Source organism: Dromiciops gliroides, chromosome 1 (genome assembly GCF_019393635.1).
Source record: "Dromiciops gliroides isolate mDroGli1 chromosome 1, mDroGli1.pri, whole genome shotgun sequence".
Taxonomy (NCBI): Eukaryota; Metazoa; Chordata; class Mammalia; order Microbiotheria; family Microbiotheriidae; genus Dromiciops; species Dromiciops gliroides.
The window spans coordinates 196,676,448-196,698,522 of record NC_057861.1 but is presented as its reverse complement, the minus strand read 5'-3'; the positions used below and the strand labels follow the sequence as shown (position 1 = coordinate 196,698,522).

General features: G+C 35.3%; 1 protein-coding gene across 1 annotated transcript in view; it reads left to right on the top strand.

Moving 5' to 3' along the window:
• ZNF236 (zinc finger protein 236) overlaps positions 1-22,075 on the top strand; it is a 188,371-nt gene that overhangs the window by 73,983 nt on the left and 92,313 nt on the right. Inside the window, 4 exon segments of the mRNA XM_043976777.1 lie at positions 4,581-4,725; positions 6,019-6,279; positions 10,481-10,731; positions 14,175-14,276. Coding sequence (XP_043832712.1) covers positions 4,581-4,725; positions 6,019-6,279; positions 10,481-10,731; positions 14,175-14,276 — 759 coding nt within the window.

The following is a 22,075-nucleotide window of genomic DNA, read 5'->3' as shown; positions in this document are numbered from 1 at the left end:
GACTCTTACAGATTAGACAGGGACATGATGGTGATGCCATATTTCATATGAAGTACATAACACTTTTCTATAAGACCACATAGATGCATTCTCAGGAATTAAATAACAAAATAATAAACCTTTTAAGCTAACTTTGCAGTACACTATGTGTCTTGGAGATAGTATAGAAGAGCTAGAAACCACTCTCCAAGATTCTTTGTCAAAATTTGTAATATTGGAGCAGAATATTTTGAACAATTTCCATATAATGTCTCCATAGTTCTGTTTTCTTGTCAGATGTTTAATTTCCCTTGTAATTTCTACTATAAAATAACATTGTTGATAAAAATTTGCTTTTGATCCTACTATTTTAGTACCATCACAACCTCACAGTAAAAAAATATTTTGAGAAAGTCTTCATAAGAAGACTCTTAGGAAAATTTCCTAATTATTTTTTAAACTCAGGCAATGTGGTTGAAGTCTTTACTTTTAAGTAATTGCTGTGATCCTATTCTCAATAATGCATTCCCTCCACAGTCTGTCCCCACCCAGCCCCCAAGTCTTTATCTGCTTTTAAAATTAAGCTCAGATACCCACCTGCATATAACATTCATACAGGGCTTACTATGTCAGACACTATGCTAAGTGCTTTACAGTTATCTCATTTGATCCTCATAACAACCCTGAGAGGTAGCTGAAGCAAAAAGAGGTTAAGTGATAGTCCAAAGTTACGCAGCTATTAAGTATCAGAGCCTGTGTTTAGACTCAGATCTTTAGTAACTCAAGGCCAGTATGCTTTCCACTATGCTACCCAGCTGCCCCGAGTTTTCCTGTTCTATCAAGCTTTCCCTGTTCCTCTAGTTGCTAATGTTCCTAATGTTCTCTTTCCATACTAACTTATTTCTGGTGTTCTATTCTCCCTCCCCCTCCCCTTCCTCTCTCACCCTACTCTCTCTCTCCTCTGTTTTCAAGTTGAACTGCCCCTTTCCCACCTATCCTAGTAATTTTGTAAGTTCTTCAAGGATTGAAGACAGGGACTTGTTTTAGAATTCCTAGTACCCAGCACAGTGCCTTTCATTCAGTTGGCACTTAATGAATACTATTGAATTGAATTCATGGATAAAAAAATAGTCTTATGATGCTCAGGAATTTCAGGGTCCTTTTAATACTTTTGAGTACTCCCCTGCATACTGACAGTGCCCCAGGGAAATTCAATGAATTTCTTTTGTTCTAAGGACCCCCTGGGAGCCTCCTGTGACTTCAGGTATGACTTAAGAATCTCTTGAAGCGATCTTTAAATTACTCTATATGCCTCCAAAACTGAGAGTACAGGCCCATCTGGAGTAGAACAACCTGGAGTTTTATAGATGGCATAGAATGTGTTTTTTCACATTTAGTTTTCTAGTTTGGCTCCAGAAATCTAAGCATTTCTTAGAATGAAGTTGGGGAGTTGAAAGTACGAACCTTTCCTGTTGTCAATCCATCTTACCATTGCCAATAAGGACATTTTCAATGTCTGTCATGCTATTTATGGTTATTTATTTTATTTAAGGCTGACCTAGGAAAAGGATCAGAATAGTGACTCTACTTTCACAAGGATTAAAAAATTGGGGACCATGCTACTGGAAGGAGGGTCTTTAGACATTGAGCTATAAATTGTAACACCATATTTCTTAGAAATCTTGTCCTTGTTTTCAGGGGATTATAACAAACATTATTTCAGTGAATTTTTCATTTCTTGTAGTGGAATTTGCTCACGGTAACAAAGTTATACTGTACAATGCCTTCTTGTTTGACATTGTTAGAGAGTGGAGAATACTATTTTAATTAATATTTGGGTTATTAGTGGAATCTCATATGATAAATAGGATTATCAAATATTGAGCAATTAGAATGCAATCAAATGTACTTAAAACTATATAAATGTTTGCGCTTCTTGATGGGTCCAATAATATTTCAGTACATTTAAATACATTGCAGACATCACAAATATCATAGCAAATGGTAGTGTTCTCTCTGACAAAATTACCTTGTGTTTATTTTGTATATATTTGTGCAGAATTGTATAGTATATACACATTTATAAATATGTGCACATATTTATACATCTACATGTATCTCTTCTGATAAAATGTAAGTTTCTTGATTGAGGTGGAGGCTTTTCATTTTTATCTTTGTTTCCTTAGTGCCTAGCAACACTGCCTGGCACATATTAGGTGCTTATTCACTACTTGTTGACCAGTTGATCCATTTATTCTTCTGCTTTACTGAAGCAAGTAATCATCCTAGTTTTTTCACTGATTATCTAGGATTTTTAAAATAGTTGTATCATCTGAATATAATAATAACTTTTTTCACTTCTGATATTTCTACCTTGAATTTCTATATCTTGTCTTATCATATATATGGTAGTTCTAGAGATATGTTTAATAATAGCAGCTGTAGTTGACATCCTTTCTTTTCCCTTTTACTTTTTGTAGGAAATCTAGGTCTTCACTTTTATTTGTTCTTGGTATTACATAAATACCACTTATCCTGTTAAAAAAAAGATGTCTTTCATGCTTATAATGTCCAGGTCTTTTTACATTAAATAAGTGCATCATGCTTTTAAAAACATTATGAGGTAGCTACTGAATTTTTTTTTTTTTTTTGGTGAGGCAGTTGGGGTTAAGTGACTTGCCCAGGGTCACACAACTAGTAAGTGTTAAGTGTCTGAGGCCGGATTTGAACTCAGGTACTCCTGACTCCAGGGCTGGTGCTCTATCCACTGCACCACCTAGCTGCCACCTAGCTGCCCCTACTGAATTTTTTAAAGCAAAGGTTGTTAACCTTTTTGGACCCCTTTGGCAGTCTAGTGAATCCTATGGAACCCTTCTCAGAATAATGTTTTTAAGTGCATAAAGTAAAAATGCATAGAATTAAGAAAGGAAACCAATTATGTTGAAATACAGTTCTCATGATTTTTTAAAAAAAGTTAATGGATACCAGGTTAAAAGCTCCTCTTCAGAGAATATTTGTAGGATAACCAAATGAGCATTCTTGTCTTTTTTAAAATGACTGTTGGGGCAGCTTGGTGGCGCAGTGGATAGAGCACCAGCTCTGGAGTCAGGAGGACCTGAGTTCAATTCCGGCCTCAGACACTTAACACTAACTAGCTGTGTGACCTTGTGTGACCCTGGGCAAGTCACTTAACCCTCATTGCCTCACTAAATAAATAAATAAATAAATAAAATGACTGTTATGTGACCTTAGTTGAATCATAGTTTTAACTTCATTAAATTTGTGAAATCTATTCTTTTGAGTTTTCAGAGGCTTCATTTCTCCAGTCTTAAGCTATCTTTTAAAGATAACCTACAGCTCAATGAGTGAAGAAAATTACCTACTTGAAGTAGTTTTGATAATTGTAATTTTTAATTTTACTTTCATTTTTTTTTTTTTGACATAATAGCATTACTTTTTTGGGGGGGGGGATGAGGCATTTGGGGTTAAGTGGCTTGCCCAGGGTCACACAGCTAGCAAGTGTCTGAGGCCGAATTTGAACTCAGGTCCTCCTGAATCCAGGGCCGGTGCTTTATCCACTGTGCTACCTAGCTTCCCCAATAGCATTACTTTTTTTTTTTTTTTTTTTTTTTTTTTTGCAGGCAACGGGGGTAAAGTGACTTGCCCACGGTCACACAGCTAGTAAGTGTCAAGTGTCTGAGGCCGGATTTGAACTCAGGTACTCCTGAATCCAGGGCCGGTGCTTAACCACTGCGCCATCTAGCTGCCCCCAATAGCATTACTTTTAATGAAAAGAAACTGATCATTCCGTGTCCCATCTCACTAAGTAGAAAGTGGCATCACTTTAGATCCTAAATAACTGAATTACTTAAGTATTGTTTTCTAAATTTAGGAATGGCCAAAAAGCATCAATCTATTTTGGTTGCTATTTGCAGCAAACAATAATATAAAATGTTTCTATTTATTTTCCTTTGTAACTTCCCATAGGAGATATTCATACATATATAAATGATTTTTAGTAAATAATTTATAGCTTTCTGAGAAATATCTGTGAAAAAATAAGTATAACAAATCTAGAATAAAATAAAATTTTACAGAATCATCTCTGACATTCCTTATAATAGATTATAATACATTATTTACAATAAGCAGAAAAAGATATTAAAATTTATAATACATAAATTTTACATAAACCATAATACATAAAATTGTGTTATATAATTAAAGTTCTGTGTCTGAAAAATATGTTGCATGGGAGTTGATGTTTTATTCTGGCTTCAAATTTTGACTGTTACAATAAGACAGTCATTTTCTTTAAATGTTTGAGTTTTTTTTTTTTCTATAGTGGCATTGGGCTCCCTCATTTAAAAGAAAAAAGGGTTTATTAAATTTGAATTTAGAGTGGAATTCGCTTTACAAATTAATACATTTGCAATTTTTTGTCAACTCTTTTGTTTCTAAAGTGAGGTTTACTTTATAGAAATACTAACTAACCATAGCTTTTCAGGAATATAGTTTATTATGACTAATTAAATTATAACTTGTAATTAAGTTTTAAAAATAGCTTTGACAATGAACACAGCATTTCTTTTGATTTTTAGGTCTTATTCAGCCAATCTCAAGAAACAGCCAGTTTTTCCAAAGTTACTTTAATAATAATTTTGTCAATGAAGCAGATAGACCATACAAATGTTTTTACTGTCATCGAGCTTATAAAAAATCTTGCCACCTTAAACAACATATCAGGTAAGATAACATATTAAGAATATAAATGAAAGTTCAATAACCTTTTAACCTTTTCAGATGAATCAAATGTGATAATGCACATGTGTAGTGCTTTGTAAACTTCAAAATGTTCCATCAATATCAGCTGGTTGGGAGTATCAGTTATGGCAAGGTAGGGTAAGGAGTGCTGATATGGAGATCGGATAACTGGTTTTGCATTGCAAACACTGCTTATGTGATCATGGGCTTGAGTCACTTAATGTCTCAGAACCTCAGTTTGCTCATTTGTAAAATGGAAATAAAAGTTTTGTATTAATTATCTCATATTAGGGTTGTATTGAGGAAAATATTTTGCATACTACATCATGCTATGCAAATAAGTTCATTTAAAAAATTTAGTATGATTCAATGGCTTAATGACTAACAGAAGTACCTTAGTAGAATTTATGGTATCGAAGAGAGGAAAGTTGATTTGGGATATTCAAAATTTCTCATTTGATCTAGAATAGTTTGATGATTGGATTACTTAATTTGTATTTACCTTCAAACTCCTTATGTGACTGGATTTCTTTTTCCCTATTTCTTTTTATCCCTGACTTTGGGGAGTTTATAGAGACTATTACAATAAATATCAATCATTATTCTCTTCATCAGTATTAGTAGAAATAACTTCAACAAGATCCATGATTTTATTAGTTTTGGGTTTTCCCTCTAACAGTGTAGATCATAATCCCTTTATGCCTTAGCTGACAGACTGTAAATTTTTGTGGCCTAAAAGATAATTATCACCTGATGACTAGCCTTCTGGTAATGAGCCTCTCCAAACTTTTCTGGGCTGGTCATAAAATATAAACATGTAAATTCATCATCCAATGACCAATCATAACCAATGATTTTTCAACTTGGTGGGAGGTATTAGACTTTATATTCTGTTGACCAAGCTAGGACTTTAATGTATGTATGATAACTTCTATTAGCCTGGAATTATTTTTTAAAATACTTTTCAGGCTTGTTATTATATAACTAATAATGTTAAAGAAGAAATAGTAACTTAATCATGAGAACTTTTTATAAAATGAACATTGGATTTATATTCCCAGAATCTGATTCTAGCTCTTTCTCTGTTATTTAGTAGGTATATTGTGTTGGACAAATCAGTGAACTTCTCTGAGTTTATAACAGAGGAATAATATCTACTTTTCCTGTGGTACAGGCTTAATGTGAGGATCTTTGAGATAATATAAAAGTGCTTTGCAAATTTTAAAATGCTGTACTAATTTAAGTTATTATTACTCATTTTCCCCCTCTCCTTAGATCACACACTGGTGAGAAACCTTTTAAATGTTCTCAATGTGGAAGAGGTTTTGTGTCTGCAGGAGTGCTGAAAGCACATATCCGAACACATACTGGGCTGAAAGCTTTCAAGTGTCTTATATGTAATGGAGCTTTTACTACTGGGGGTAGCCTAAGGAGACACATGGGCATCCATAATGATCTTCGACCTTATATGTGTCCTTATTGTCAAAAGACATTTAAGACCTCATTAAATTGTAAAAAACACATGAAGACACATAGGTAGGTATTAATTATATTATGTGTGGTGTTACTTTTAATCTTAATCAAGTATTACTAGTGTAAGCATTTCATTTCTCATGTAAAAAGTAGTTCATTTATCAGAGTAGTATGTGGTTGTGGATAGTGGGTCAGCTTTGGAGTCAAGATACTTAAATTTTTATCTCTGAAACATTATCTCTGTGATCATGGACATATTTGACTGCCACATCACATTGTTTAACATATATTGAGCATGTAGTTCAATAAAAACCCCAGATCTTTTTAGTTTCTTTTGAATTGGCTATAACCTTCTAGAGCTGTATTCTAATAATTAATCTCATCTCATTAAAACTCAGTGATGTCTTTGAAGTCAAATTTTCCTCTGCACATTAGGTTATCTACTTTACCTTGGTTGTATACAGACTTTGTACCTTTGTGTTAAAGTATCTCAGGACTTTTGTTTTACCATTAGCTCTTTTCTTGGATTTTGCCTCCTATGAATATATTAGTATCTTTGTTATTCTTATTGTACCTCTTCTCTAGTTTATCTGAATTGGTGACTATATGTAGGCAATCTCTTTCCCTCCCCTATGATTTTCTGCTTGCAGCTATTTTAACTATATTTGTGCGATTTTAGACAATTACCTTCTTATGCCACTTAATAGAGGTATTTTGTTCTTGTTAAAAAATTTGTCTTGGGGCAGCTAGGTGGTGCAGTGGATAAAGCACCGGCCCTGGATTCAGGAGTATCTGAGTTCAAATCTGACCTGGGACACTTGACACTTACTAGCTGTGTGACCTTGGGCAAGTCACTTAACCCCCATTGCCCAGCGCAAAAAAAAAAATAATAATAATAATTAAAAAAAAAATTTGTCTTTCCTTTATTTTAAGCTGTGACCCAGAAATCCGAATCCCATTCTCAGACACCAATGTTTTTTAAGTTTAAAATTCAAAAATAAAATTTGTTACTTTAAACTTGACAAAAATAATATAAAATATTTGCACATAGGGGAAAAAGAGGATTTTGTATAAACTGCAAATTGCAATTTTATACAGCTTTTTTTTTTTTTAAGTATTTAATAGGGGCAGCTAGGTGGCGCAGTGGATAGAGCACCGGCCCTGGAGTCAGGAGTACCTGAGTTCAAATCCAGCCTCAGACACTTAACAATTACTAGCTGTGTGATACTGGGCAAGTCACTTAACCCCAATTGCCTTACTTAAAAAAAAAAATTAATTAATTCCATACTTTACTTTCAGAGTTGTCCTGCAGTCTGTCTCCCTCTGACTCTCCTTCAGTTCTGTTCTGTGCATTTTTCTTTAAATGCTTCAGTCACTCTTCTCTTTTTTATATCAATATCACCTCTATGTCTCTTCAACCACACCACTCCAAATTAGACAAAAACCCTCTCTTGTGACAAGAGAAACAAATTTCCAGATTGACCATGTTTTAATAATATTTTGCATTCTACACTTAGTATCCATTACTTTTTTTTTTTTTTTTTTTGCGGGGCAATGGGGGTTAAGTGACTTGCCCAGGGTCACACAGCTAGTAAGTGTCAAGTGTCTGAGGCCGGATTTGAACTCAGGTACTCCTGAATCCAGGGCCGGTGCTTTATCCACTGAGCCACCTAGCCGCACCCCATTACCTTTTTTAAAAAAATAGCTTGGTTCCTCATTGGTCATTTGGAGTCATGTTTGGTCATTGCATTGTTCAAAGTTCTTAAGTTTTAAAAAGTTGTTTTTCTTTTTTGTGTTGTAGACTTTATAAAAAAAAAATTCTTCACCTGATTTTGCTTACTTCACTCAGTATAAATTCATGCAAGTTTCCCCAGATCATCCCTTTTTTCATTTCTTATGATAGAATAATATTCCATTATACCCATATTCTGTGTAGTCCAACTATTCCCAAGTTGATACATATCCTTAATTTCCAGTTCTTTGCCACAATCAAAAAGTTCTACTAGATACTACTTGATACTAGTTTGTTTTGTTGTTGATATCAGCCTTTTCTCTCTTTGATTTCTTTTAAGGCTCTTGTCTTTAAGTCAAAGGCTATGCAAAGCTTAGTTACTTTCTGCTCAAATTTCAAATTGCTTTCCAGAATGACCTGATGAATTAACGGCTCTAGCAACATTAATTATGTGCCTAACTTCCCACAACTCCTCCAACTGCTCTCATTTTCTGTCTTTGTCAACTTTGCCAATCTAATAGGTGTGAGGTAGACCCTCAGAATTATTTAAGTTTACATTTCTCTTATTATTAGTGATTTGGAGCATTTTCTCATATGGTTGTTGATAAATTGTTTTTCTCCCCTTGATAACTGATTATATATAATGGTTGACCATTTATCTATTATGGAACCAGTTTTGTTCTTCTATATTTGAATCATTTACCTATGTACCACTATCAGATTTTTATTAGAGAAACTTATTGCAGGGATTTTCCCCCAGTTAATGGTGTTTCTTTTAACTGTATTGATCCTGTGTGTGTGTGTGTGTGTGTGTGTGTGTGTGTGTGTGTAAGCTGTTCAGTTTTATGTAATCAAAATTGACCATTTCATCTTCTGGTCATCTCTATCTCTGTTCCAGAACTCTTTCCTTAATCATAGTTATGAAACCCCTTTCCTTATATAATATGTTGACCTTTTATAGGTAGGGTATTTATCTGTTTGAAGTTTATTTTGTCACATGGTATTGGGTCAGGTATAGAGTATAGGAGAATAGAGGTATAGTAGTGGAGGGGAAGCTAGGTAGTGCAGTGAAAAGAGTTCCAGGCCTGGAGTCAGGAATATTTATCTTCCTGAGTTCAAATCTGGCTTCAGAGACTTACTAGCTTTGTAACCCTGGGCAAGTCACTTACCTGTTTGCTTCAGTTTCCTCATCTGTCAAATGGCAAACCACTTCAGTATCTTTGCAAAAAAACCCCAAAAACTCATTTGAGGTCACGAATAGTAAGATATGACTGAAACCACTGAACAACAACAAATGGGGTCAGCCATCCCCAAATGTCTCTCATTAAATTTTCAGCCTGATCATTTACACACCAGAAATTGGCAGTTAGTACTCATAAGTACTTGCTTTATTGTTTTGTTAATTGTCTAGATTTAGTGTTAAAAATGCAGATTAAATTTAAAAATGTGTGCATACACTTTTTACCCAGTTGTTAAACATTTACCAGCATATACTACTGTATTGCCTTATAAACATTGCTTGGCCTCAGTAGGAATGCAGTGGAAGGCTCTGGGAATGAAGTCATCACCAGACTGGAGGACAAGTGACTAGGATGCTAATAGTTATAATAATTATAGACACTAAAGCACTTTGTTTTACAAAATGCTTTGCATGTGTTATCTCATGAGTCTCAAACTCTGCTGTGTGCATCGTTATTCTTAATGTAATTTCTGTCAGACTGCTTTCCAGTGTTCTCTGAAGTTTTTATTGAATTGTGAGAACTTAACCTAGTAGTTTGGGTCTTTGGGTTTGATTGAACACTATGCTAGTTTGTTCAGTGAAGCAGCAAAGTGATTCAGTGGATAGAGACCTGGGCCTGGAGTCAGGAAGACTTGAATTCAAATTCAGACTCAGACATTGCAAGTCAATTTAACCTCTTTGTGTCTTGGTTTCCTCAGCTCCATCTGAGTCAAAAGAGTTTTTATGAAAATCAAATGAGATAATGTATATAAAGCACGTAGCATGATACCTGGCATGTTGTAGACAGTTAATAGATGCGTGTTTCTTTCCCTCTTAAATCACTTTTTTATGATGGATACTAAATCTGTTCCACTGATCTCTTTTTAAAAAACTAGTACCAAATCCATTCTTTTCAACAAGAAAGAAGTTTCCAAATAGTGAGATAACCTTCCTTTAAAATAATACATAAACATAAAAATAAAAACAAAGGATTTTGAGTTGTAATTAATTGCATGGTCTTCTGTCATTTTACAAATAAAAAAACAGTCCAGAGATATTAAACAAGTTTGGATAAATAGATAGTAAGTTGCAGAATTAGGGTCAAATCTCAGGTATAACCCAAAGCTATTGCTATGATATTTTACTAATGTTGTAATAAGGGATACTTTATGAGGGGGAAATGAGGTCAGTAGAAGAAGAGGAAAAAAATAAAATGTTACTCTGGTTCATAAAATAAAGTATTCTAAGTGATTTTCCTTAAAAATAATTATTAGCAACTTCTGACAATTGAGTTTCACTTTATTTTTTTAAAGATATGAACTTGCTCAACAGTTACAACAGCACCAACAAGCTGCTTCTATAGATGATAACACAGTAGATCAGCAGACCATTCATGTTTCTACTCAGATGCAAGTGGAAGTTGAAAGTGATGAACTGCAGCAAAATGAAACTGTCACTACTGATCATGAAGCCATTTTGGAACTGGACCAGCAGGATGTAGTAGGTCCAGAAGAAACAGGACTTGGCCAACAGTTGACAGACCAACCTTTGGAGCCAGATGAAGGTAACTATCTGAATGTTAAAAATTTATTCTTTTTGTTTGTTTGTTTGGTTTTTTTGTTTGTTTTTTGGTGAGGCAATTGGGGTTAAGTGACTTGCCAAGGGTCACACAGCTAGTAAGTGTTAAGTGTCTGAGGTCAGATTTGAACTCAGGTCCTCCTGACTCCAGGGCCAGTGCTCTATCCACTGCGCCACCTAGCTGCCCCCTAAAATTTTATTCTTACTGTATATGGAATGATGTAGTTGTCCTAGAATACTCCGGTCTACATTGAATTCTTCATTTTTGTAATCTCTTAACAGCATCATTTACTTACTTATCTTGCATTTTGATTATATATTGACATGCATTTTTCACCAGTCGTATATAACCAGTCACATACAGTTATTGCATAACCGTAGTTCTCCCTGAATACTGACCACATCTCTAAAAATTGACCCTTTAAAAAGGAATAAAAATAAAAAGATAAATAGAACACCAAGAGGGGGTGGAGACAAGATGGCAGAGAAAAGCCAGGAAGTTGTCTGAGCTTTCCGGAGTTTCCCTCAGAAACAACATTAAATCTAGCCTCTAAATGGATTCTTGAGCTATAGAACTCAAAAAAAGGCGGAGAGAAACAATCTTCCAGCTTAAGATAATTTAGAAGGACTTAAGGAAATTTCTGTCTCACTTGGGTGAAAGGAGAGCACAGTATAGTGCAGAGGGTATCTGGGAAAGTTAACAGGAGGCTCTTGGCCAAAGCACACATCAACAGTTGAGGCCCTTTGATCCTGGCTTATCAGGCTGGTGGCATAGCAGGCCAGTTGTGAGGTCCCCCCAGCCCTGGCAGAGAGGACAAACTGCCCAGCTGGAGAACCACCCACAGTTCAGGTGCAACTAATCTAGGCTACCCCAGCATGGAGAGCAAGCCCAAAGTAGTTAGAAATCCACAGGCCCCAGAGGCCTAACAGCAGAAAACCAGTAATCAAGCCCTTGGCCCCCAACACAAGAAGCTTGGTACAGTGTTCTCTGTGCCTGAGGAGCAGAGCTCAACTTTAAAAGTCACAAAATAGGCTGCAATATGGATAAGAAACAGAAAAGAATCCTTAGCATAAAGAACTACTATGGTGACAGGGAAGACCAAACACAAATCCAGAAGAAGAAACAACTCTGTCAAAATGCCTACATGTGAAGCCTCAAAGAGGAAGATGAATTGGTCTCAAGACCAAAAGATCTTCTTAGAAGAGCTCAAAAAGGATTTTTAAAAATAGAAAACTAATTATAGATTTCACTTTTTTCTCCCAGTGATTATATAAACTTTTAGGATGGGGACTGCATTTATACTTCCTTTTTATCCTCATATTGCCTAGTACAGTACTAGGTATAATGTTTTTCTATAAATATCTATTGAATTGAATTGGCTTATAGAATGTGACTTTTAGAAAGATTTCTGAGTTTACTGACAAAGTACTTAGCTGGATATGTCATCTAATTGCTATGACAGGTTTTCTATCCTCTACACTTTGATTCCTTTTCTGGTTATGTACATTCCTAATAAAGTCTTTAAGAAAAAAATACCAACAGTATTTTGTCGACATCTCATTTTTGAACTTTTTTTTTTTAAAGTGAGGCAATTGGAGTTAAGTGACATCCCCAGGGTCACACAGCTAGTAAGTGTCAAATGTCTGAGGCCGGATTTGAACTCGGGTCCTCCTGAATCCAGGGCCAGTGCTGTATCCACTGTGCCAGCCAGCTGCCCCTATTTTTTGAACTTTTAAAGATACTTGTTTGTATTTTCTCTACCCCATGATTTTTTGGGCTTTATTAATGTCTTTTGTTTTTATATCACTTTAAAAATATATCTTTCCCTTCTGACATCTAGTAAGCCTTCCCTAGCACCAAAGATTTTGTTAAAATGTTCAGGAAAATACTTCATATAGGAAATGGCCCTCAAGTTGATCTTTGAAAGAAGATAGTAATTCTGAGAAAATTACTAATATAGACATGAAAGAGCAGGTGCAAAGGAATTGATACAGGAGATGGAATGTTATATAAGAGGAACAGCAAGTAGAGTAATTTTGATTAGGGAATGGACATGGTCAGGCATGTGCTTTAAGTAATATTATTTTGACAACGATTTGGAAGATGTATTGGAAAGGGGAGACTTGTAGTAGGGAAACAAATTAGAAGACTTTTGCTGTAGTTATGGTGAGGGGTGTTGAAGGCTTAAAACTTGCTGGTGACTATTTAAATAGAAGATGAAGGAAAGATGTTTTAGAGAGACAATCAGTGAGACAGCATCTGATTGGATATGGAGGTGTGGGGAGTGTGGAAGAATGAATTGTGAGTAGCTCCTGTTGGCTTCCTCAAAAGAAACAAAGAACCCAGAAAAAGAGATGCATTTTGGAGAAAAGATTAATTCTCTTTTATACATGTTGGATTTGTAGTGTTGCTGTGATAATAGTAGACAGTTGCTGATGTGGAATTGTAGTTGGAGGGGATTATTTTTGAATTCATCACCAGAAGGACACAGGTTGCTTCTTAAGTAGAGAGATATCTCCATAGAAACATGTTATAGAGGCAAAGAAAGGAGTTGGTGGAGCAGGTTTTTGATCAAACCAAAAGAACTAAAAATATTTTTGTGCTACTAATACTAAGCATTTAAAAAAACACAAAGGAAGGAAGGACGAAAATAATTACACCTAGTTACAGTAACATTGCCTCTTGAGGTTGGAGTAGGAGATAAACATAATAGGCCTGCACATCCTTTTAAATCAACCTATACTGAAACTTGGTTTCTTCTTGGAGGAAAAAATGTTAAAGTAGAAAGAAATGTATGGGAAACCATGGTTCAGGAATAAAGAATGAGAAAGACCAGAATTTTGTAGATAACAGAGCCTTCTACTTCTCTATCATGAATATTTTCTTTGAAAAGGTGTCAGAAAATTCAGAGCCATTGGACATCTTGGATACCAAATAACATCATAAAGAATGAAAGAAATTGTATTTTAACAAACATGAAGAATATGTATTAGGATGTAAAAAATTCACTTCTGTAGTATTCAGCAATTTGAGCCTGTTTAAAGCACTGCTTAGATTTCTGAAATGTGCTTCTAGGACCATCTCTTCTTCCTACTCAGTTTGGACCTAACTCATCTCTCTGAGGTGTCTGTCCAAGATACATGTATACTATGTATTATTATATATCTCTTCCAGATGACTTGATTTTGTTGAGGAGGCTTGATAAGATATGTATACTAAAATTCCCTCAGCTGATTTTAAATAAAAAGTATTGCTTAAACAGGCTTATAACTAAGATGAAAGGGTTTCTGAATCTACTTTTTTGAGATTAAGCAGTTTTAATTTTAAGATTAAATATTAAAATATCCTTTTGTATTAGTAAATGTTTAAATCTGTTATACTTGCCAAAATCATTAAATTTTTTTTTGTATCTCTCTTCTTGGCTTTAGATAGGTTTGTGACTTCTGAACATACTCTCCAAGATAACATCAATCAATTTGAACAGCAAACTATCCCACAACAGTCTTATGAATCAACGGGATTATCTCAAGGTCAGTGTGTATAGATTAAGTGGATCATTTAAAAGCTTTTTTTAGTTTAATTTTACAATTCTTGATGTTTCCTTTAAACTTTGCTTCATTTTGTAATGTACATGGCTAAGCTCATACATTCAAAATGTTTATGTCTGATTGGATCAGACTGTGTCACTTCTCTCCTCAGTATGATTCAGTAGCTTCCTATTACTTACAAGATGAAATACAAATTTCTCTGTCATTTAAAGTCCTCGTGTTTTGACTCCAGCTTCTCGCTTCCAGGCTGATTACATACTTCTTCCCTATTAAGCACTCTCTGCGCCAGCTGAACTGACTTTCTTATTGTTCATACATAATGTTCCATCTACTATTGCCATGCCTTTGTATAATTTGTTGCCCATTCTTTTAAGAGGCCTTTCCTGACCCCCCCTCCACATTTTGAATTTATTTTGCATGTATTCTTTATTTTCTTATCTGTTAGCATGTTGTTTCCCATGTTGAATATAAGTTCCCTGATGATAAAAATACAAAGTGGGCACCAGTATTATATGCCCCCCTTCTGCTTCTACAGTGACAGTGGTAAAGTGGAGGAAAATGGGATGGGAATTCTAAAAATCATAGTTTTATACTGCTTTATCCATTGAGCAACAAGTGTTCATACTATTAGAGGAATTGAATCGGATCAGTCTTGACATTCTTGTTATAAATTAAATTAGAAGAAAGATAAGAGTTGCAGCTAAATTGAAAGTTGATCCACAGGTTCTTGGTAGGGAGTCAGTCAGATTAAAATGATGGAGTAATTTTTATTTGTGTGTGTGTGTGTGTGCGCGCGCATGCATGCATGTGTGTGCCCTCAGACAATAAGAAATATAATTTCAAAGAACATCTGGTTTCCATTATTACAGTGCTCAGGACCAGTATTACCTTGAGTAATTGTAGCTTATGTACCAACATTTTTGGAAGAGAATGAAAATATATTGAAATTTAAAGAACAGTGATAAGTTCCCTCAATTTTTTACTTTAAATAAGCATATACTTTGGTAATTAGTGTTTTCAGTGTAAAGTTGGAATAGGAAGGAAGAGCAAAAATCAGTTAGTAAACATTCATTAAGTGCCTACTATGTTCCAGACACTATGGTAAGCACTGGGTATACAAAAAAGAGGGAAAAACAGTCCTTCCCTCTAAGGAATTTATATTCTGATAGGAGAGACAACATGCAAACATATATATATATATATATATATATATATATATATATATATACATATATATACATATATATACATATATACACACACACATATGTATATGTGTGTATATACATATATATCAAGTTATACAGGATAAACAGGAAATAATGAAAAGAGGGAAAGCATTGGAAGTAAGAGGGGTTAAAGAAGGTTTCCTGGAGATGGTAAGATTTTAGTTGGGACTTAAAAGAGTTTAGTAGTCAGAGCAGAGGAGGGATTGTTCCAGGGTGAGGTAGGGGTCATCAGAGAAAATGCCTAGAGCTGAAGAAAAAAATATCTTATTCATGAAACAGTCAGGAGCCCAGTCTCACTGGATCAAGGAATATGTGTTGAAGAATAGGGTGTAAGACTTGAGAGAGGGCTAGGTAGTGAAGGGCTTTGAATGCCAAACATCATTTTGTATTTTCTCCTAGAGGCAATAGGGAGTCACTGGAATTTATTGAGAGACAGAGGCAGAGACTCTTGGGGGGGGGGTGGTAACATGATCAGCTCTGTGCATTAGGAAAATCACTTTAGTGGCTGAATGGATTGGAATGGGGAGAGACTTGTGGCAGGCCAACCCACCAGCAAATGATGAGGGCCTGCACTAGAGTGGTAGCAGTATCAGAGGAGGGGAGGGGCTGTATGGAAATGTTGCAAAAGTGAAATTGATAGGCCTTTGCAGCAGCTTAGATATGGGGAGTGAGAGTGAGGAATCCAGGATGACTCCTAGGTTGAGAGTCTGAAGGACTTGGAAGATGGTGTTGCCTATGCAGTAACAGGGAAGGTAAGAAGGTGAAAGGTTGTAAAGAGAAAGATAATAAGTTGTGCTTTAGGGATATTGCGTTTAAGATGTCTACTGGACATCTAGTTTGAGGTGTCTGAAAGACAATTAGAGTTGCAGAGAGATTGGGGCAGGAAAAGTAAATTTGAGAATCCTTAGCATAGGGTTGGGAATTAAATCCTTGAGAACTAATGAGATCACCAATTGAAGTAGAAGGGAGAAGAGAAGAAAGTCCAGGACAGAACCCTGAGGGTTCTCTATTTAGAATTCTATATTCTATAATTAGAGGGCATGATCTGAAGGGGGATCCAGCAAAAGAGACAGAGGGAGATGAGGAAAAGAACCAGGAGAGAGTGGTGTTCCAAAAATCTTGAGAATGCCTAGAGAGGAGTGATCAGCAGTGTCAAAGGCTGCAGAGAAGTCAAGGAGAATGAGAATTGTGAAAAGGCCTTTGGATTTGACCAAGATCCTTGATAACTTTGCAGAGAGCTTTTTTGGTGGAATGATAAGGTTGGAAGCCAAAGATCCAGGCATGAGAAGTGAGAGAGAAGAAAGGCTTATAACTACCCAGAAGTGTCAGACCTGTGTATCACAGTTTTTTTTCTATGAGGAAAGAATTACAACATTTTGGATGTAGAGAACAACAAATAATATCATAAAAGATGAAATTGATTATATTTTAGCAAACAAAAAGCAACTTGTTACTGATATGAAAGTCATTCTTTGGTTAGCTCTTTGTATAAGGTCAGACCAGTAATTTGTCAAAACAGCGATCGTACTTAGTACCAAGCCACAAAAAAAGAGTAACAGTGAGAAAAAGATAGTGTACAATTAAAATCCATCGTGACTCAAGTTATTGATGATAAAAAAATGAGATATACATAGAAGGAAGGACATAGATAAAGATTACCATAATTGTACAGAAATTCAACTGATATAATTGCCATAACAAATTGACCATAATAATATAAAGAACACTTGTCAGGAAACATTTTACTGATTTTTCCAGGTAAATTGATATGGCAGCCAAAGGAAACCGTTATTTATTATATAAAAATCTCCATAAGATCTTAAGTGGTTAACTTTGCAAGCAGTTATCACCTGATATAGCAAAGAAAAGTAATAGAGGATGAAAATAATTTAAAGAAAGTTTTGCAAGCAACCCAGTTAAGGAAAAGCATTCTGAGGCATCCTGCTGGGTGAAACAGTGAACAGAGGACAGACCTGGAGGCAGGAAGACCTGAGTTCAAATGTGCCCTCAGATGCTTACTAGCTAGGTGACCCCAGGCAAGTCACTTAACTTCTACCTTCTTCAGTTTCCTTAGCTGTAAAATAAGAGATAATAATAGCACCAACCTCCCAGAGTTGTTGTGAGGATAAAATTACATAATATTTATAAAGGGCTTAGCACAGTACCTGACACATAATAAGTGCTTAATGCTTGTTCCTTTCTTTTACCCTTCCTTTTCCTTAAGGACAATAAAAGACAAAAATGGAAGGGTAATAGGAGAAACATATCAATACAATAGAGCTACTGCATTTGGACTCTTATTATCATAGTCCTAGGTCTTATGATAAATGAAAAGTAGTATTGAATCATGTAGATATCTTTGCTGAAAGTCGCACAATTATGAGGACATTGAAGGACCGATCCATAAGGTATCTGAAGGATATCAAAGAAATGGAAAAAAACCAAGGTATTATTCATACTTGCTAGCAAAGGTGATGGAGAGACCACCAGCAATTACCATCCCATATGTTTATTTTCCTGTCTGTTTTTTGTTTGTTTGATTTTTTTTGAGGCAGTTGGGGTTAAGTGACTTGCCCAGGGTCACACAGCTAGTAAGTGTCAAGGGTCTGAGGCTGGATTTGAACTCAGGTCCTCCTGAATCCAGGGCTGGTGCCCCATCCACTGCACCACCTAGCTGCCCCGTGTCTGGTTTTTTATAAAAATAATCTACCCATGTATCAAAAGCATCCTTGATATGAGGTATTAGTAGGTAAGATGCAGATTTTTTCAAGTGATACTGCACAGTAGAATGTATTATAATTGAAAGTTATAGAAAAAAATCCCTGTGCTTATTGTTTGTAATTAAAAATCAATAACAACATTCATTTGGTTAGATATCAGAAAATTTCACCTTAATGGCTATCTTCCAACAAGGTCTCTTCTTTTAAAACTATATGAGTCAGGGGCAGCTAGATGGCACAGTGGTTAAAGCACCGGCCCTGGATTCAGGAGGACCTGAGTTCAAATCCAGCCTCAGACCCTTGACACTTACTAGCTGTGTGACTGTGGGCAGGTCACTTAACCCCAATTGCCTCACTAAAAAAAAAAAAAAAAAAAAAAAAAAAAAAAAACTATATGAGTCTATTAAAGATATAACAACAGAGGTAAGCTTAATGTTCAAACAGCTAGGTGATATAGCAGGCATAGAGTGATGGATTTGGAGTCAGAAAAAACTTAGTTTGAATCCTGCCTAAGATACTTCCTAAATCTGTGACCCTAGGCAAATCATTTAATTTTTCTCAGCCTCAGTTTCCTAATCTGTAGAATGGGGATAATAATAATAATACCTACTTTTCAGTGTTATTGGGAGGATCAGATGAAATGCCATTAAGTAAATTGATTGTAAACCTTAAAGCTATATAAATTATACTTATTATTATTAAGCAAATCTTTAATTATAAGAATCAGACAAAATATAAAATAACAGAAATGTACACTTGCCAGTGTCACCAGCGACATGAAGGGGATTGCAATGCACATTAAATGTTGAGAATAGATTCCTATAGATAATGAGGTTCTCTAGATGTGTCCATATGTAGGACATTGTGCTTGTTGCTTGTTGCAAGGGAGCCTCCTGGAAGAGATATATAACTCTCAAAAGAGTTTGAAAGTCTAACCATTCATGCAGGAAAAGACAAGTGGATAAAAATGTCTGTCATAAAGATTATGACATGCAATTATATTGACTACCTATAGAACTTGTTCATCTGTATATACATCTTGGACAGATACTACAGATGGACAATAAGTCAAGCCCTAAATTAAACAAGAGGAGAACAGCTTGACTGTATTGTCTTTGGGAAATTGCAAGATCCTTTAGTAATTTCAAATTCCTCCCAGAAACAAAACCTCATTTTTTAATATCAATATTCTTCTGGTGGCATTGTTTTGCTATGAGTTATGGAATAATGCTATTGCTAAATAATTAAAAGATCCTTGAGGACTCCTCATAGGGCAATGTAGAAGCATAGGGGGGAAGGGGAAGTTGAGTAGACTACAGCATAAGTAAGAAACTATAAAGAAAAACCAGAGTAAAAAATGTCATCTGAAAAATATATCATCACAAAAGAAGATGGACTAGTTGTGTGGCAAGAGCAAGATGGGGGTAGGCTATATGTTTAGTTGCTATTCTTGTACTGTCAAGAGAAAATGAGGGATGATACCTTCCCTCCTTCCCTCTGCCCCCACTCACTTCCCCTGTCAAGCATGTTGTGTGAATCCTTTCAGGTAAAATTATGAGTATACATGTATGGTATGAGTAAATAGGGATAGATAGCTTACAATTTATAATATTTGGGAACACTCACATGGGTGAGATTATAGATATGAGTATTTTCTTTTCCTTAGTCATATACCTCCTCCCCACCCCCACAATCCCATAGCCCTGGATGCCAGGTATAACAGATGTTGTACAAATATGTAGGTATGTGTCATTCAACATATTAACTACAATCACCTCTTAGGAGGTGGGTAACATCATTGGTATTCTTGAATCATGGTTAGTCATTTCATTGATAAGATAGTCTTAGCCTTTCAGCATTGTTAGCTTTTTTTGTTTGTTTGTTTTCAGAGCTATGGGGGTTAAGTGACTTGCCCAGGGTCACACAGCTAGTAAGTGTTAAGTGTCTGAGGCGGGATTTGAACTCAGGTACTCCTGAATCCAGGGCCGGTGCTTTACCACTGAACCACCTAGCTGCCCCCATTGTTAACTTTTAAAATAATGTTGTCATTATAAATTACTCTCCTGGTTCTGCTCACTTCACTTTGCATGAGTTCATACCAGTCTTACAAGGTTTCTCCGAAAACTCCCTTTTGCCATTTCTTAAGGTAGAGTAGAATTCAATTTTATTCATATACCATATTTTTTCAGTTATTCCCCACAAAGAACTGACATAAATATTTTTGTAAAGATTGGATCCTCTTGCTCATTCTTTGACCTTTTTGGGGGGAGGGGTATAAGTATAGTAATTATTATGCCTAGGTCAATGGGTATGCACAGTTAATTAACTTTTGGGTCATAGTGCCAGATTGCTTTTCAGAATGGCAGTACCAATTCATAGCTTCACTAGCTACATATTAATGAACCTATTTTCTCACAGCCCTTCAAATAATTGTCATTTTCCATTTTGATCATCCATCCATAGGAGGGCCTCAGAGTTGCTTTAATTTGCTTTTTCATATGGCAGGATTCTTTTTTTGCTCGTTTTTATTTACTTTCCTTCATCTGATCGTAGTTCCCTTCTTATGATTCTGCATTTTAGCATTACCTTATTTCATTAAGGTCATCCCAGATGTTTTTGTATTCTAGAATTATAGATTTAGAGCTAGAAGAAACTTTAGAAATTAATTTAATCCCACTCCCTTATTTTATAGCTGAGTTGCTCACGGTCAAATAGATAGTAAGTGGCACAGTTGGAATTGAGCCCTTGTGTTCTAGCTCTAAATCCATTGTTCTTTCCACTGTATCACCTTTTGATCTTAATTACTTTATAGAATTCAATCATTAAGATGCCACAGCTGATTTAACCATTTCACATTTTATTGGACATTTAGTTTGCTTGGGTTTTTTCCCCTTTTTTTCAGAGAGTGGGGGAGTGTAGTGATAGATAATGTTTCAGTGAACATCTGTGAAGATAAACGTTTTTGAAGTAACTTTGTACACTTTCAGGGTATAGTCCTGAAAATGGAATTATTGGTTAACAGAGTAAATTTATTTTCATAACTATTTACTGCCTATGATGTTATCCAAAGAGATTCAGCTGATTTGCAGTTACACCAGTAGTCTAGTTTCTCCACAATCTTGCCACCATTGATTTTAATTATTTTCACTAACTTGGTAGATGAGAGGTTCTGTCTCACAGTTGTTTTAATTTGTATCTCTTTATTATTGAAGACGTGTTCCTATATACCTCTTAAAATTTGTATATCTTCTCCTGAAAATTGTCTCTTTTTATTCTTTGACCAGAAGTCTTTTGTGGATTAGGAGTTAATACCGTGACTTTTTAACTGTTTCTTATATATCAGTGATGTTTATATCTTTTATGTTTGCCTTGTTTTTCCTAATTGACTATTTCTCTTTTAGTTATTTCTTTTTGTTGTAAAGTTTTATTTATTTTAATATAGATATTGACATCTTGCCCCAAATAATTCCTTGCAATTGTTGGCTTTTTTTTTTTTTTTTTGGCAGGGCAGTGAGGGTTAAGTGTCTTGTCCAGGGCCATACAGCTAGTGTCAAGTGTCTGAGGCTGGATTTGAACTCGGGTCCTCCTGAATCCAGGGCCAGTGCTTTATCTACTGTGCCACCTAGCTGCCCCCTATTGTTGGCATTAAAAAATAATTCTCCATAACACAAGTGAGAAAAACATTTCATTCCATTAAAAATATTTTTTTGTTTGTTTTTTATAAATTTTTAAAAGAATGTTTATGGCACTCTCATCCAGGTGGAATTCACTGATGAGTGTGGCATAGAATGTAGGCCCAAATTCCTTTCCTCCCAATTTGACAATTTTTCTA